The sequence below is a fragment of the Castanea sativa genome, chromosome 10 (assembly GCF_040712315.1).
Source record: "Castanea sativa cultivar Marrone di Chiusa Pesio chromosome 10, ASM4071231v1".
NCBI lineage: Eukaryota > Viridiplantae > Streptophyta > Magnoliopsida > Fagales > Fagaceae > Castanea > Castanea sativa.
This window is the reverse complement of record NC_134022.1, coordinates 24,445,688-24,460,382: the sequence shown is the minus strand read 5'-3', so window position 1 is coordinate 24,460,382 and position 14,695 is coordinate 24,445,688. Positions and strand designations below refer to the sequence as shown.

General features: G+C 30.5%; 1 protein-coding gene across 1 annotated transcript; it reads right to left on the bottom strand.

The window, feature by feature from the left end:
• Positions 1-9,722: 9,722 nt before the first annotated feature.
• LOC142612918 (indole-3-pyruvate monooxygenase YUCCA6) lies at positions 9,723-13,755 on the bottom strand. Its single transcript, XM_075785091.1, has 4 exons — positions 12,728-13,755; positions 11,700-11,948; positions 11,076-11,198; positions 9,723-10,829 (listed from the first exon to the last, which is right to left on the bottom strand). The coding sequence occupies exons 1-4, from the start codon at positions 13,439-13,441 to the stop codon at positions 10,614-10,616; spliced, it is 1,302 nt and encodes a 433-aa protein (XP_075641206.1). The 5' UTR covers positions 13,442-13,755; the 3' UTR covers positions 9,723-10,613.
• Positions 13,756-14,695: the final 940 nt, after the last annotated feature.

The window sequence follows — 14,695 nt, the reverse complement described above, 5'->3', positions numbered from 1 at the left end:
ACACGCTAAAATTTTGGATTGTAACAAGGGTAAAATTTTGAAGAAAATTTTTATTATATTGTTTAATATTAAGTTATTAACAAATAACTAATGAAGATGGAAGTTGACGTGACATTGACATTTATATAGATGTGTAGAGTACAGGTAAAGCTAACACCAATATTGGTTTTTTGTGATGGTGTATATCCATTTAAATTTCTATAGTGTTTGTTTTTGAATGGATTAGTAACTTATGAGACTAGTGATTGTAAAAGGAGTCTGGTATATATTTAATAGAAAGAAATAAATCAGATTTAAAAATTATAAATAAAAAATGCTGACATGAAAAATTGTGGGAGTTTTAGAGGTTTCGGTTTTATATATATATTAGTATTATGTCCATATGATGCACGGTTTGGTAAAAAACATTTATATATAAATAAAAAAAAAATATTTTTTTTATAATATAATCAAATCTAATAACAAATAAAATAGTAAAAATATTTTTTAAAATTAAGTTACATTGAAAATGTATATTATGTAATTTTTTTTTTTTGCAAAAAAATATATTATAAAATATATTAAAAAATTATAGCATGTTTTAAATTTCTAAAAGCTCTTTAGTAGTAAAATTTTAATTTAATTATATATATTTTAAAATATTCTATAAATATTGCTACAATTTAAGATGTATTAGACCTTTTGATATAGTTTAGTATACGTTGCTGCAATTCAAGATGCATTAGACCTCTTTTTTTAGTGTAATATACGGTTGCTGCAATTTAAGATGCATTAGACCTTTTGATTTAGTGTAATATACGTTGTTGCAATTTAAGATGCATTAGATTTCTTTTTTTTAGTGTAGTATACGATTGCTGTAATTCAAGATGCATTAGACTTTTTTTTTTTTTTTATGTAAATGTTATCTTTTTAAAATCTAAAAATCTAAAAACATTTCTGCAATTTTGTGTCGCCACTTGGCACAACCACATCGTTTAAGCCTAACTTTTATTATATAGTATATGATGTTATAAAATTTTAAGTAATTAAGGCAAGTTTTAAATTTCTAAAAGCTCTTTGGTAGTAAAATTGTAATTTAATTATATATATTTTAAAATATTCTATAAATATTGCTACAATTTAAGATGTATTAGACATTTGATTTAATGTAGTATATGTTGTTGCAATTTAAGATGCATTAGACCTTTTTTTTTTAGTGTAATATATGGTTGCTGCAATTTAAGATGCATTAGACCTCTTTTTTTTAGTGTAGTATACGCTATGCTGCAATTTAAGATGTATTAGACATTTTGATTTAGTGTAGTATACGTTGCTGCAATTTAAGATGCATTAGATCTTTTTTTTTTTTTTTTGTAGTATATGGTTGCTGTAATTTAAGATGCATTAGACTTTTTTTTTAATGTAAATTTTATCTTTTTAAAATCTAAAATTTTTTAAAAATTTCTGCAATTTGATGTCGTCACTTGGCGCAACCACGACGTCTAAGCTTAACTTTTATTATATATATATATATATATATATATATATATATATATATATAAACATAAGTTATATTCTCATAAAAAAAAACATAAGTTATATAACTATTTTTTTTTTTCAATTTCTCCCTGGACTGCTTTGCCTAAATGCCTGTTTGGTTGGGCTTTTAGGGGCTAAAACGCAGCTTTATTTAAAAGCTGGACTTCTTTGAGTGTTTGGTGAAGCAAAAACGCAACTTTTGGGTAAAAGTTGCGTTTTGAGCCAAGGCAAAAACGCCCAAAACACTTATGGAGGTCTGGAGGTCCATAAACAAAAAAGTTCCTGGGCATTTTCCAGCTATCCGTTGGCTCATCCTAAAATTACCGAATTACCCATTGTGCAGCTGCCCCTCATTCCTCTCATCTCATCTCTCTGAGACTTTCTTATTTGAGAACTAAATTTTGATCTGAGAAATTTATGAGACTTTGCTGATCTGAGAAATAAATTTTGAAGGTAGAGATTTGATCAACAAAACACTAAGCACAGTGACTCTCACCTTCAGAGTCTCACGCATAGTGACTCTCATTGCAGACGAAGTGGTAAGAGAAAAAAAAAAAAGAAAAAAAAGAAAAAAAAAAAAGCTCAGCGGAATGAAAAGAGAGAAAGGAAGAAGAAAAAAAAAAGAAAAAAGGAAAGAGCTCTGTGGAAAGAAAAAAAAAAAAAAAAAAAAAAAAACTCTGCGGAATGAAAAGAGAGAAAGGAAGGGAAGAAAAAAAATAAATAAATAAAAGAAAGAAAAGAGTTCTGCGCTGGAGGAACAGGGGAAAGAAGGATAAGTAGAAAAGGGAAGGCTACGTGTGTGGACTGGAAAAAAAAGAGGGAAAAAAAAAAAAAAGAGAGAAAAAAATCTTAAGAGTACGTGTATGGAGGAGAAAAAAAGAGGGAAAGAAAAAGGAAAAAAAAAATGCTATCACAATATTTTCACAAAATTTTCACAATAAATTTGAAATGATAGGTTATTATTAGCTAATATTGGTGAGAAAAAAATAAATTTTTTAGAAAGAGAAAAAAATAATTTTAATAGTACGTTTAAATTAAAATCAATATCAATTTTTATCATAATATTTTCACAATAAATTTTAAGTAGTAAGTTATTATTAGCTAATATTAGTGAGAAAAAAATAATTTTTGTAGAAAGAGAAAAAAATAATTGTAATAGTACGTTCAAATTAAAATCAGTATCAATTATCACAATATTTTCACAATAAGTCTTAAGTGATAAATTATTATTAGCTAATATTGATGAGAAAAAAAAATTTAGAAAGAGAAAAATTGATTTAAGTATATGAAGTAGTTGATTTAAGTATGAAATAAACTCCCTTATATCTACATTGTCATTTTTGGTAATTTACCCTTCAAACTACAACTTTTATAAATGCTAGCCAAACACTCAGCTTTTTCAAAGAGCATTTTTTAACAGTTTTTACCAAACACTCAGCTTTTTGAACAAATACTTTTTCATTATGCACTTTTTAAAAATTCAACTTTTTCATTATGCACTTTTTCAAAAAGCTCAACCAAACTCACCCTAAATAGGATTAAAAAAAAAAAAAAAAAACTACCCTTTGATGTTGATCTCTTTCTCTCTCACTCGCACAAAAATTATAGGAGTGTCCTTGTTCTTAAGGCAAAGATTCGATTTTCAACGTTATGCGGTCGGAACAAACCCCACCAGTACCACGGCACCACGTCGAGTTTTTAAAAACCCAACCAAACCCTAAATATACATCAACTGTCAAGCTCATTTATTTCAGAACATAGTACATAAATAATTCACATGCATTCCACCGTCAGCAGAACATGTCTTTACTCTGCCACATATTTAAAATTTTTTTTTCCTTCAGTAACTTTCACATATCGTAATTCATAAGTAACTAAAATATTCCAAAAAAAAAATACACGTTTTTATATTTAAAGTACAATAAGGACTATAATTTTTATGTTTTATTATATTTTATGTAAAAATATACTAATGTGATTGAATTTTAATACTTCTATCGGTAATATAGTGGTTCATTAACTGTTATACTAATTATGCCCACTTATGTTATATTGGTATCCTACCGTGCACCTTTGGTGCGGTGGTTACTCTACCAGTATAAATGTTTGTGAAGTGTAGAAGGTAAAGGCCAAGGTTTAAGTCTTCAGGAAGGAGTTTCACACACATATACACTTAGATTAAGTTAGAGTAGAAATTATATCTTATATTAAAAAAAAAATGTTATATTGGTATAATAGTTGTTTGTTAAATATTATAACAACTTATGTTATTATTATCAACAACACAATCATCCACATTTCTCAAAAATAGAAAAAAAATCCACATATTTATTACTTTTTTTCTTGAAAGTATGAGAATAAATATAAATATATCAAATTAGTTAAATAATTCTGAGAAAGTGGGGTATTAAGATGATTGAAAATAGGGCAAGACTTAGGTACAATGCTTATGTGCAGTTTATTAGGTTCCCTTCTTAAAATTCTGTTATGTGGAATTTTCCTCATATGATGGAAGTGTATTTTTAATTAAATAGCCACATTGCTCAATCTTAAGAGATGAACTTAAGGAACAACACATAAAGTATTGTACCTGAGTTTTGCCTTGAAAATATGGTGGAATTGACGCGGTTATAGGAGTGTGTGCGCTCTCATGTCTCATCTTTGGATTAATGGGCAAATACTTATTCAAAAAATGGGAAAAAACCCTTAAATTAATAATAGTATCTATACTATTATTTAAGGAGCTTCCCCTGTTTGGATTCCTCATTTTTTAGTTTAAAAAAGCTCTGACACCCCTATATTTAAGTAAAAACAAAACTAAAGGATAATCCGGTAAAAAAATAACTCTTAACTCTCACTAATTAACTCTCACTAAAACATTACCTAAAATACCCTCATCATACTCACTTACAAGTTTTCAACTAACATGGATAAATATGTAGATTAAAACTTCTACGCTTTAAGATCTACAAACTCACGTACACTGCCAGTTTCTATCTCTCATTATTCTTCAGATTGAAGACATTTAGTTTAACTCTACATCCTCCTTTATTTTTCTTCAGATTGAAAACATTTACTATCAAAGGTTCCAACAACTTTTCAGGTTCTATCTTTTGCAAGGGTACGGTGGCTTATTACTGTGGTTGACTTCGAGATTTTAAATAGGAGGGTTTGTGCTTGAACTAGCTACTTGAAAAATGATATTGATAAAGGCTGTTTCTTTTTATTTTGGCCTAGAATTAAACACAAACTCCTTTTTTATTTTTTTATTTTTTTGGAATTTATGGTATTTTTATTAAGGGAATAAGCTACTTGGATGAGAATTAAGACTGATTGGTTTTGCATTTATGTGTGCAGGTATTGGATAACATTCGATTTGAGAGCCTCACAGACTACAAGACTCTGTCTATTTATGTGTGCAGGTACTTATATATTATTCTTCTCTATTTTGGACCAAGAACTTAATATTTAATGTGATTTTAGATTGCTAACACTTTTTCTGATTTTTGAGTTATAGATTTGGTGAACGATTTGGGTACTATTGCGAGGTCTGGGACCAAGAAATTTATGGAGGCATTGCAGGCCAGAGTGAATATGAGCATGATTGGTCAATTTGGTGTTGGGTTTAAGGGAATTAAGCTGCTTGAAGTGGTAATTTACGTTACTTTTTTCTTAATGTAATTTACGCTACTTTTTTTTAGAGAGTATTATGTAAACAAGTTTTTTCATGTAATTTACAGTACTTTAAAAAAAAATGTAATTTACGCTACTTTTTTTTAGAGGGTATTATTATATATTTGATATATCATGTTAATAGTTACCCAATTTAAACCTCACATTAAGTGGTTGCTATCTAAGAAATTGTTGTCAAAAAATTTCTTTTGTAACATAAATTATATTTATCATTTGTATAATGCTATGTGAGATTGAATTTACATTTTTATTTTATAATTATTAATTTACTACTCCATAAAAAATGTATGTTAATGGTTACCCAATTTAAACCTCACATGAAGTGGTTGTTATCTAAGAAATTGTTGTAAAAATATTTCTTTTATAACATAAATTATATTTATCATTTGTATAATTCTATGTGAAATTCAATTTACATTTTTTTTTATAATTATTAATTTACTACTCTATAAAAAAATTTACATACCTTTTCTCAATTTTAACGGTAGTTGATATCTTTGAAATTTAAACTCTTTTTAACTTTTGTTATGGATGTGCAATAAATGGCTAACTATTACGATTAAAACACTACATTTTAAGATTAAAATTGATCCTTTTACTGTAAAATAATATATTTGAAATTTAAACTTTTTTCACTTTTGTTATGGATATGTAGTAAGTGGTTAACTTTTAAGATTAAAACCATACATGTAGTTATCCACAAATATGTACTGTTTTTAAACTTTGAATTTGAAAAAAGAAAAAGGGTGGCTGAGTAGTGTTTTTTGGATAGAACGTGGGATTTTAAAAAATAGTTTAATCCAAAATTTTTAAAAGTGTAGTTTTTCTTTTTTGATAAACTTTTAAATAAGGATAGGGCCACATCAATTCCCCATGTTAATCTTTTAAATTTCCCTAAAATTTAGCTTTTTATTTTCTTTCAAAATCAGATATGTTAGTGCCTAAATTTAAAGATATGGATGGAGAAGTTGTAGTAGGAGTCTTTTTTTTTCCCCAAAATAAAGAAGAGATTGAAAAGAAAAAAATAAAAGAAGAAGGGGAAAACGTGAGATTTTTTTTTTAGAAAAGAAAACGTGAGTAAGAAAAGTGAAGTTTAAAAAAATAAAAAAAAAAGATAAATCTTGATAAAAGAAAAAATGAAGAGAGGGAGAGAGAGAACGTGCGGTGAGTTTTCCAAAGAACATGAGAGAGTTTACTTTCTTGAAAACTAACAGAAAACTGATTCTATTTTGTAAGGAGTTAGATATGTATTTTGTAGAGTGTCCTTTAATTTTGTCTCTGTTTAAATCTAGGGGTCACACCAATTCCCCATGTTAATCTTTTAAATTTCCCTAAAATTTAACTTTTTATTTTCTTTCAAAATTAGATATCCTGAAAATTAGGTTTTCTTTTATATTTTTTTTTATTCTGTACAGATGAGGGTTTTTATGTTTTGTTATATTCTTTTCCGAGTTCTTTTTCATTCAGTACGGATGATTTTTGTTTTGTATAGAATTATTGATATAGGTTACCGTGGGATAAGGATAAGATATTTTTAAACTTTGAATTTGAAAAAAAAAAAAAAAAGGTGGCTGGGTAGGGTTTTTTTTTCAAAATAATGGTGGCTTTTTTGGATAAAATGTATGACTTGATAACTGTCATAAAAAATGAAGAATAACAACAACACCAGTAAAAAGGAAAATAAACGTGGATGCACATCTAGATCCTTTCCTTAAAAAAAAAAAGCAAAAATTTGAGTATCTTACCATAAAAGAAAACTAGCCTTTGAGCACGTGCTTAGAGGCTCTTCTATTTTTTGGGTAATTCCAAATTATAATAAAATTTTAAATTAACCCTTACCCAAAAAATAGAAGAGCCTCTCAAATTATTATATTAATTAATAACAAACTTATTAATCTGATGTATAATAAAAAAATGGAAAACATTTTATAATGTTGATTATAAAAAAAATAAAAATAATCTATAATAAATAAACTAAATAATAAAAATTTATTTTTCATAAAAATAAAAAAGAAAATACATATTTTGTATTAAATTTATTTGTTCCATAGAAATTAGTGACTATGATGCACGCATGAAAACATTTATGCCTCTTTTTTTTTTTTTTCACTTTTTAGGTATAGGAAAATTTATGTCTAAATTATTTCTAGGGTTGATGATAAAGTGGTGAAACGAGGAGAGTCAAAATGCTATCATACGGATGAAACCAAAAAAGTATTTTGTATCAAATGATACAACATCATCTATATCAAAATTTAATAAGCAAGAGATATGTATGCAAAAATAACTACCTATTAGCATGTGTCTCTCAATTATTAGTGGGTTAGTTATATTATCATTTAATACCAATTGCCTTTTCAATAAAACCACTATATATAGTCATTTGTGTCACAATAAATAAAGTTCACAGTTATTTTTATTGAATATTTTATAGAACCAACCATCAATTACCCGAGAACTTAGTTGGCAAAAATTAGGGAAGGGAAGCAATTTTGAGAATTTAAAAAAAAAAATCCTAATATATAACTGACAAATCTTTAATGCATATATATGCATTATATATAAGAGAAATCAATTTTTAGAAGAACTAGTATTATGCAATGCATGGTTTAATTAAGACTCATATGTAACTTAAACAAAAGATAACAACAACTAAGTTTTTGTATTTATCTAAAAATTGATAGAGATGTATAGAAAAAATCAATAAGAACAATTATAATTTTGTGTCTATCCATGAGGTGTTTAAAAAAAAAATAGAATTAAAGGTTGATATTAGTAGTTGTATATGTGTACTATGATTGTTTTTTTTTTTTTAAATTAATGTTGATATGAACAATTAGTGTGAAACCAAAATTCTAATTCACTGGAATGCTAGAACTCATAAATCATAAATGAAGTAGATCTCCTATTGCTAATTAAATAAATCACTTAGAAATTATAAATAAGTGAATAATAAAAGGATTAGATGAAGAATTTGGATTGTATTCAAATTGAAATTTTTATCAACTTAAAAATTATAAGAGAAGAAGATAAGAACAAAAAAAAATTACATATATTTTTAAAAATCTAACAAAATTTCTATAATTTGGTAAAGTCACGTGGCTCAAATTCTTTACATCTTAGTTTTTGTGGTTAAGCTTCTTCCCCTTTTTTAGATTGGGAGATAAGAGAGGAAAGGAGAGGAGTGTTGTCTCTCATGGGAATTCAAATGGATTGGATAATGAAAATCACTTTCTTGAATTTCCATTTCCTCTTAGGTCGGGATATTAAGATTTTTAGGAATATATTTTGAAAAGGAAAAAAGAAAAAGAAAAAGCCGGATAATGATTGTGATAATGTGAACAACTAGAGCAAGAGTTAGTTATAGTCAATCTTACTAATCTCACATATACCTGGAACATGTTTAGTCTCTCCGTTGACGGGATTGAGAGGTGCTGAGATTTCATTTTCTCCATTTTGTGCATTACATATTTACATCAACCAATGGAATTGTGGATAATTAAACCACTTTCTTGTAACAAATTTTCCACTTTTTCTTTGTGGCTTTAATATAGAAACAAATAAATTCTATAAAATAAAAACCCTCCCAGAAAGTGTCAGCATTTCAGAACTGACACTAGAAAGGGAATTTAATTTACACCATGTGGGAATTCCTTTTTCCCTCCAAAAAAAAAAAGGGGTGGGAATTCCTTTCTTTCTTATTTATGATTATGAAGATTCCAAGAATATTACAGCTGCGTGCTACTCCAACTATCCTCAGAATGGGAAATGAAAGCATTTTTTTTGCTCAAACAGCTGTGAGTGGAAGTGGGTACTCTCTGGCAGTGCCCTCCTTTAAAAAAAAGTGCGACAAGGATTGAAATCACTTTGAGCAAATGGAGAAAAATACTTTTCGATAGTGAACAAATCCAAATTAGCAAGCTTTGGATTGAAATTCCTAAAACTAGTCAAAGATCCAAAAATGAACCAGTCCGCATGCTTGATGTCATGACACTCCGATACTCAGGCGTGAGATCAATAAATGTACATCCTAACTTTTCCTTTTCAATAATGCTAGGGTTTGGCTTCCTATTTTTTTGAGTTGAAAGTAAAAAATTAATTTATTGCTACATCAACGGAAATTAATTTTTTATTTTAGCTGTTTGCCATATCGATCAGCAATTTTCATCTAGACTAAATTGACATGATACTGAAAGCAAATTAAAATACAGTGTAAAGAATAAAAACTAAATAAGTAATTTACCCTAAAAAATATTATAGACATATAATATGCATCACATATGACATAACCTCAATGAAAAATAGAAAATAGATACGTCAATTTTCTAGAGTAGGTGATGCAACAAAATTACAAAAGACCGAGTCTTGAGTCATGACAATTGATATGGGAATTGTATGTAGTTAATACGAATCTTTTCTGCTTCAAATTAAGTGGTGGTCCTAGCTACTACTTGGAATGAAATCATTTCGAAAGCGAAAATGCATGAAAGACATAATTAAACTGGTACAAGTTGTAGGCAAAAGAATAAAAGAAGGGATTTTCATTAGAAGTCATTTTTCTCTTCAAGTTGTCTCGGAATACACCCAAAAACTCAATGGAGAATTGAATTCCATACAATGCTACACTAAAGGAAAACATCAAAACGTTAATACTCTCATCGAACCCTACGGGCAAATACTAAATAGAGGTTAAAACATATGTATATCACTCGGCAAACAATTATCAAACATGGCTCTCTATAACTCTTTCCCCCCACACTCTCCTATCTTTTTTTTCCATTTCTTTTTTTTTTTTCTCTGGAAAATGTCATACCTGATACTACTAATTAGAGAAAACCGATAATGTACAACATGTACAAATAGCTTATGAGGTCCATCTTTTTTTCTTCACTCTGAAATCCTCCTTTCCCATGGCCTGACTTTTGTCATTTTGTGAAGCAAAAGAGTTCCGATTCAACTCTTTCCCCATAGCCTTAAAGTTAAGGGCGAGGTTCAAACGAGGAAAGGCTTACCCTTTTTTTTTCACCCTCAATTGGAGGAGCACCGGCATCGGTACCAAACGATCAAAACCCTCCAATTTTGGTACTTACTTTGCACTCGTTCACACTTGCATTAGCCATGATCATGATTTTTGCCGAGTTAAAGATATAGAAATTGATGATTGGACAAAGTGAAAATGTAGATGAAAAAATTTGATGGTCATTCACTATTCTTTTTACTTCCTAGCTCCAACTAATGTCTAAGTGTCTAACTCGGCAGTCATGATGATGATTGAGGCAAAAGTAAACGGATCGAGCAAAGTTGGGTACACATATGATGCCTCCAATCATTCATCGATCAATGTTTTACTCTCTCTATCGATTTTCTATATCTCAAACTCGACAAAATCATGGCAATATGACTTAGGACAAAAGTGAGCTAGCAAAGGTTGTAGTATTATGTTTTGCTTCCACTTTCCAATACCGTTCGATGTCCTCAGCTATTCTTTTCGCATCCATTGATGCACCAAGAATTCCGCGTTTTGTAAACCCCACTGCGTAGAGCCCACACTCGCCTTTCCAACCATTTGGAAATGCCCTTCGAGGCAACCCATCTTTCTTTGAAAACATTTGTCCCTCCTGACAATATAAGCCCATATAATCTCTTTTTCAGTCTATGAAACTAGGGTTAATATGTGGAAGGAAAATAAAACAAGAAGTAAATAAGTTCACAATATTTTCCACGGACATGACTCATTGTAATTGATGCATAATACAGGTGGTAAGCGATGATGCTACAACCGCAACAGACAAATAAAAAAAGACATTGGCTTAAAGAATCAAGGAACTAAAACTAGAATGAAAAAGATAAAAGAGGAAAGGTACCTTTAGCCAAGAGGGTACATTGCTTCTGTAACCGGTTGCTAAAATAATGGCCTCAAAGTTCTCTATTTTTCCATCAACAAACTCCACAGCGTGACGTTTTAGCCGCTTAATGCTTGGAAGCACCTAAAACAATGTTGAAAAAGTTAAGACTTTTGAAATTATTTAGCTTCTGCATAAAGAATCAACTAAATTTAGGAACTAATTGACACCCTCAAGAAATTATTCACTCCTACGAGAGAAGTTCTCTCTCATCTTTAGAGGCACTGTGGGCCCGTGGGATTGAATTATTTCTCCCACTAAATAAAAAAAAAAAACTTGAATTTATTGGTGAAAACAAAATATATGGCTAGATTTAACAGTCTTTTCTTAATAAGGCTGGAAAAAAAGTTTCCAAAATTTGGAAAGGCTCAAAAAATTGTCATGCGTAGTTAAAGTGAAAAACAATAACAAAAATTAGCAAAAAGATGGTGATTTGATTCAAAAAATAGAAAAGCAAGTGTGCCATCCAGAAAAGCAAATAATAAGTACAATCATTTGTCAAAAGGATAGTAAAATCTATGAACAATTTGTGTTGGCAACAGGAAGTGAAATAAAGTGAGATATGATTTGATAAAAGGGAAGTACCTTAATGTCACCACTTTTGATTTTGGCAAGTGTTCCGACATCTAAGACTGGGGTCTTTCCGGACAAGTTTTTGAGTTCGAGGGGACCCAAGCTCGGCCGGTCCAATCCGAATCGAGAAGTGTCACCAAGAATGAGCCATGACACAATCAGCAGTAGCCGATCGACAAGGCGCATGGGCAGCCACTTGAGCAACCACATGGACAGCCCGAAAGTCGATTTTCCCAGCATCTCTCGTGGTAGGATGTGCACCTTCGAACCAAAAAAAGTTACACCCAAAAAAGCTTAATAAAAATGGACCAAAAGAAACATAGAAAAGACATGGAGGTGATGTGTGTGAGGCCCTCATTATTTTGATAGGACTAGGAGGCCTAATTTGACTCTAAGCTACATGATACTTTATGCTTAATGGGGGTGGATTGTGTTTCTTTAAAAATACTCAAAATCATAATAGGGAAGAAGAAAAAGGCCGAAGCGGTTGTGTGATTTTGACAATATTTTTAACTTCCTACGTTTCTGAACAATGTTACGCATGCTTGAGAATTCCTAGAAAGTGAAGGATTGTCTTTCCAAAATTGAATACCGCAGCTTTAAAAAAAAAAATTAAAACAAACTGTTGGAACTTGAAGTCACTAACTCTTAACAGCAATAAGCAGTTAACAAAACAGTCATAGTGAAATGAGTGTTCTACATATTGCACAAAAAAAAAAAAATAGGGATTATAATTGTATAAAACATGTTTGAAGAACCACATGAGTGTTCTAGACACCGAAAAAAGCCTTTCCCAACATTTTTTTTCTCTCTTCCTTAATTTTGGGAAAGCTTTTGTAAACAAAAAAGAAAAAGAAAAAAAGAAGAAACCTAGAGAGATTTATACTGGCTTTATCCTAGTGTTCAATAAAAAAAAAAAAAAAAAAGTCCATGATTGGAGAGACAATAAGCGGCTAAAAATAAAAAGTGAGCTTCTTGCTTTGTTGCGCGGGAGAGAGAGAGAGAGAGAGAGGACATGGCTATGAAATAAGAATACTTACTGAGTCTCTGACCACAATAGAAGGTTTAGCATCATGGTTGCAAAGATCCAAACAAACCTCCATGCCTGAATTCCCACAACCCACAACCAAAACTTTTTTACTTCTAAACTCTGCCCCACACTTATACAAACTAGTATGCTTTATAGACCCTCCAAATTCTTTAATTCCTTCAATCTTAGGCATCACTGGCTCTGCATTTTCTCCGGTGGCCGCGACTAACCAGCGACACACATACTCTGTCATCTCACCGTTTAATCCCACACTCTTTACACGCCAAAGACGAAGAGTACAGTCATACTCCGCTTGTGCCACAGTCTCATTGAATTGTGGCCTGATATCAAACTTGTTGGCATAATCTTCCAAGTACTGAATAAATTGTTCCTTAGTAGGGTAAGTAGGGAAATCATTAGGAAACCCCATGAAAGGAAGCTCACAAAATTGCTTTGGTAAATGAACTCGAAGGCGATCATAGGTCTTGAGCTGCCACAACGAGGCTATGCAATTGGATCTCTCAAGAACAACACTAGGAACATCCTTTACTTTGAGAGAAGCCGCTACAGCCAGACCTGAAGGCCCTGCACCAACGATCACTGGCCCTTCAACATACTTGAATTGTGAAGAACATGACTTGTTGGAATTAGAATTAGTCTTCTCTATGAATAACGGATCATGGGCTTGTTTTCCTTCTATCTCTCTCAAGTAATAGTTCCCCATATGAACAATGCAAGAACAGAACAAAATGGCTTTAGCTAGCTTGAGGTTTTGTGTGCTTCAAGAGCTGGTTGAGTAGAAAAAGACTATATTGGATAAGCTGACTCTGTTCTGTGTGTCTCGCTATGACTCTAAAAGTGTGATCTTTAGGGAGGTCAAGGCTGAAATTTTGATTCAGTGACAAATTCCTCTCTTATCTAAAGGAAGATTAGGCTGGCGAGGAAATTCCTGGAAATTTGGAGAGGATTAGAAGGGTCTTATCCACTTGTGAGAATTAGTATTTTTGGTTTTTATTTTGTGGAAAATCTGTGTTGTTCAATGGAGAATTAAGCGGAGGCATGAACAACAACTACGGGGCTAATCAGCATTGAACATTAACTGTAACACACACACCCAGAGAGAGAGAGAGAGAGAGAGAGAGGGATGGTGATATGTCTATATATATATTCCTTTTGTTCACAGAGGATTTATATCATATGTGGGCAGTAATACAAGTGGGGACATAAGCAACTAGCAAATTTCTCAATATATGAATATTTCGATTGATTATTATTTATAATAATACTAATATTATGATAACCAAAGCTATAGTTATATATAGTTCAACCCCTTAAATAGTGGAAAAAAGAAGTTTGATTGGGTGTGTATTACAGGAAATTGTTTTCCTAACTCCTAAGAATTCATTCTACTGTTTGACAAAATCCAAAAATAATAGGAGTAATTTTTTCCCCTTCTGTTTTGGAGAAGCAATAGGAGTAATATTTTGATTAGGAAAAGTAGTCCTTTTTATTATCTAGAAGATAGCTGGGCTGGTGATTATTTTTGCTTCCGGACCAACTTGGGCCAGGTGGAATATGAATTGTAACCAATTGTCCACATTAGGGATTTTTTTTAGATACTCTGGGTAATTTGTCGAACGAAAAAAGGTTTGTAATCATGGGAAAGCACTTGAGAGACAGCTAAGAATTTAGTAAAAAGGTTTTACAAATAGAGGACATTTCAAATTTGTGGAAATTCGAAATATGTAAGATATGACGATATATTCCATCTTCAAATTTTCAATTGGAAGAATTCCCACGTGTACTTGCGTCATTTGACTTCTGTTTTAATTTTTTAAATTTTATAAAATAAAGCACGGTTGAATTTCAATGTTGAAATTGTAGTGGTCAAACTGATGGTGAGGATGCCCACAGTTTTAGCCTTTTAGACCTTACCAAAAGAAGTAAAAATATGGAAACATTAAAAATATAAGTATAA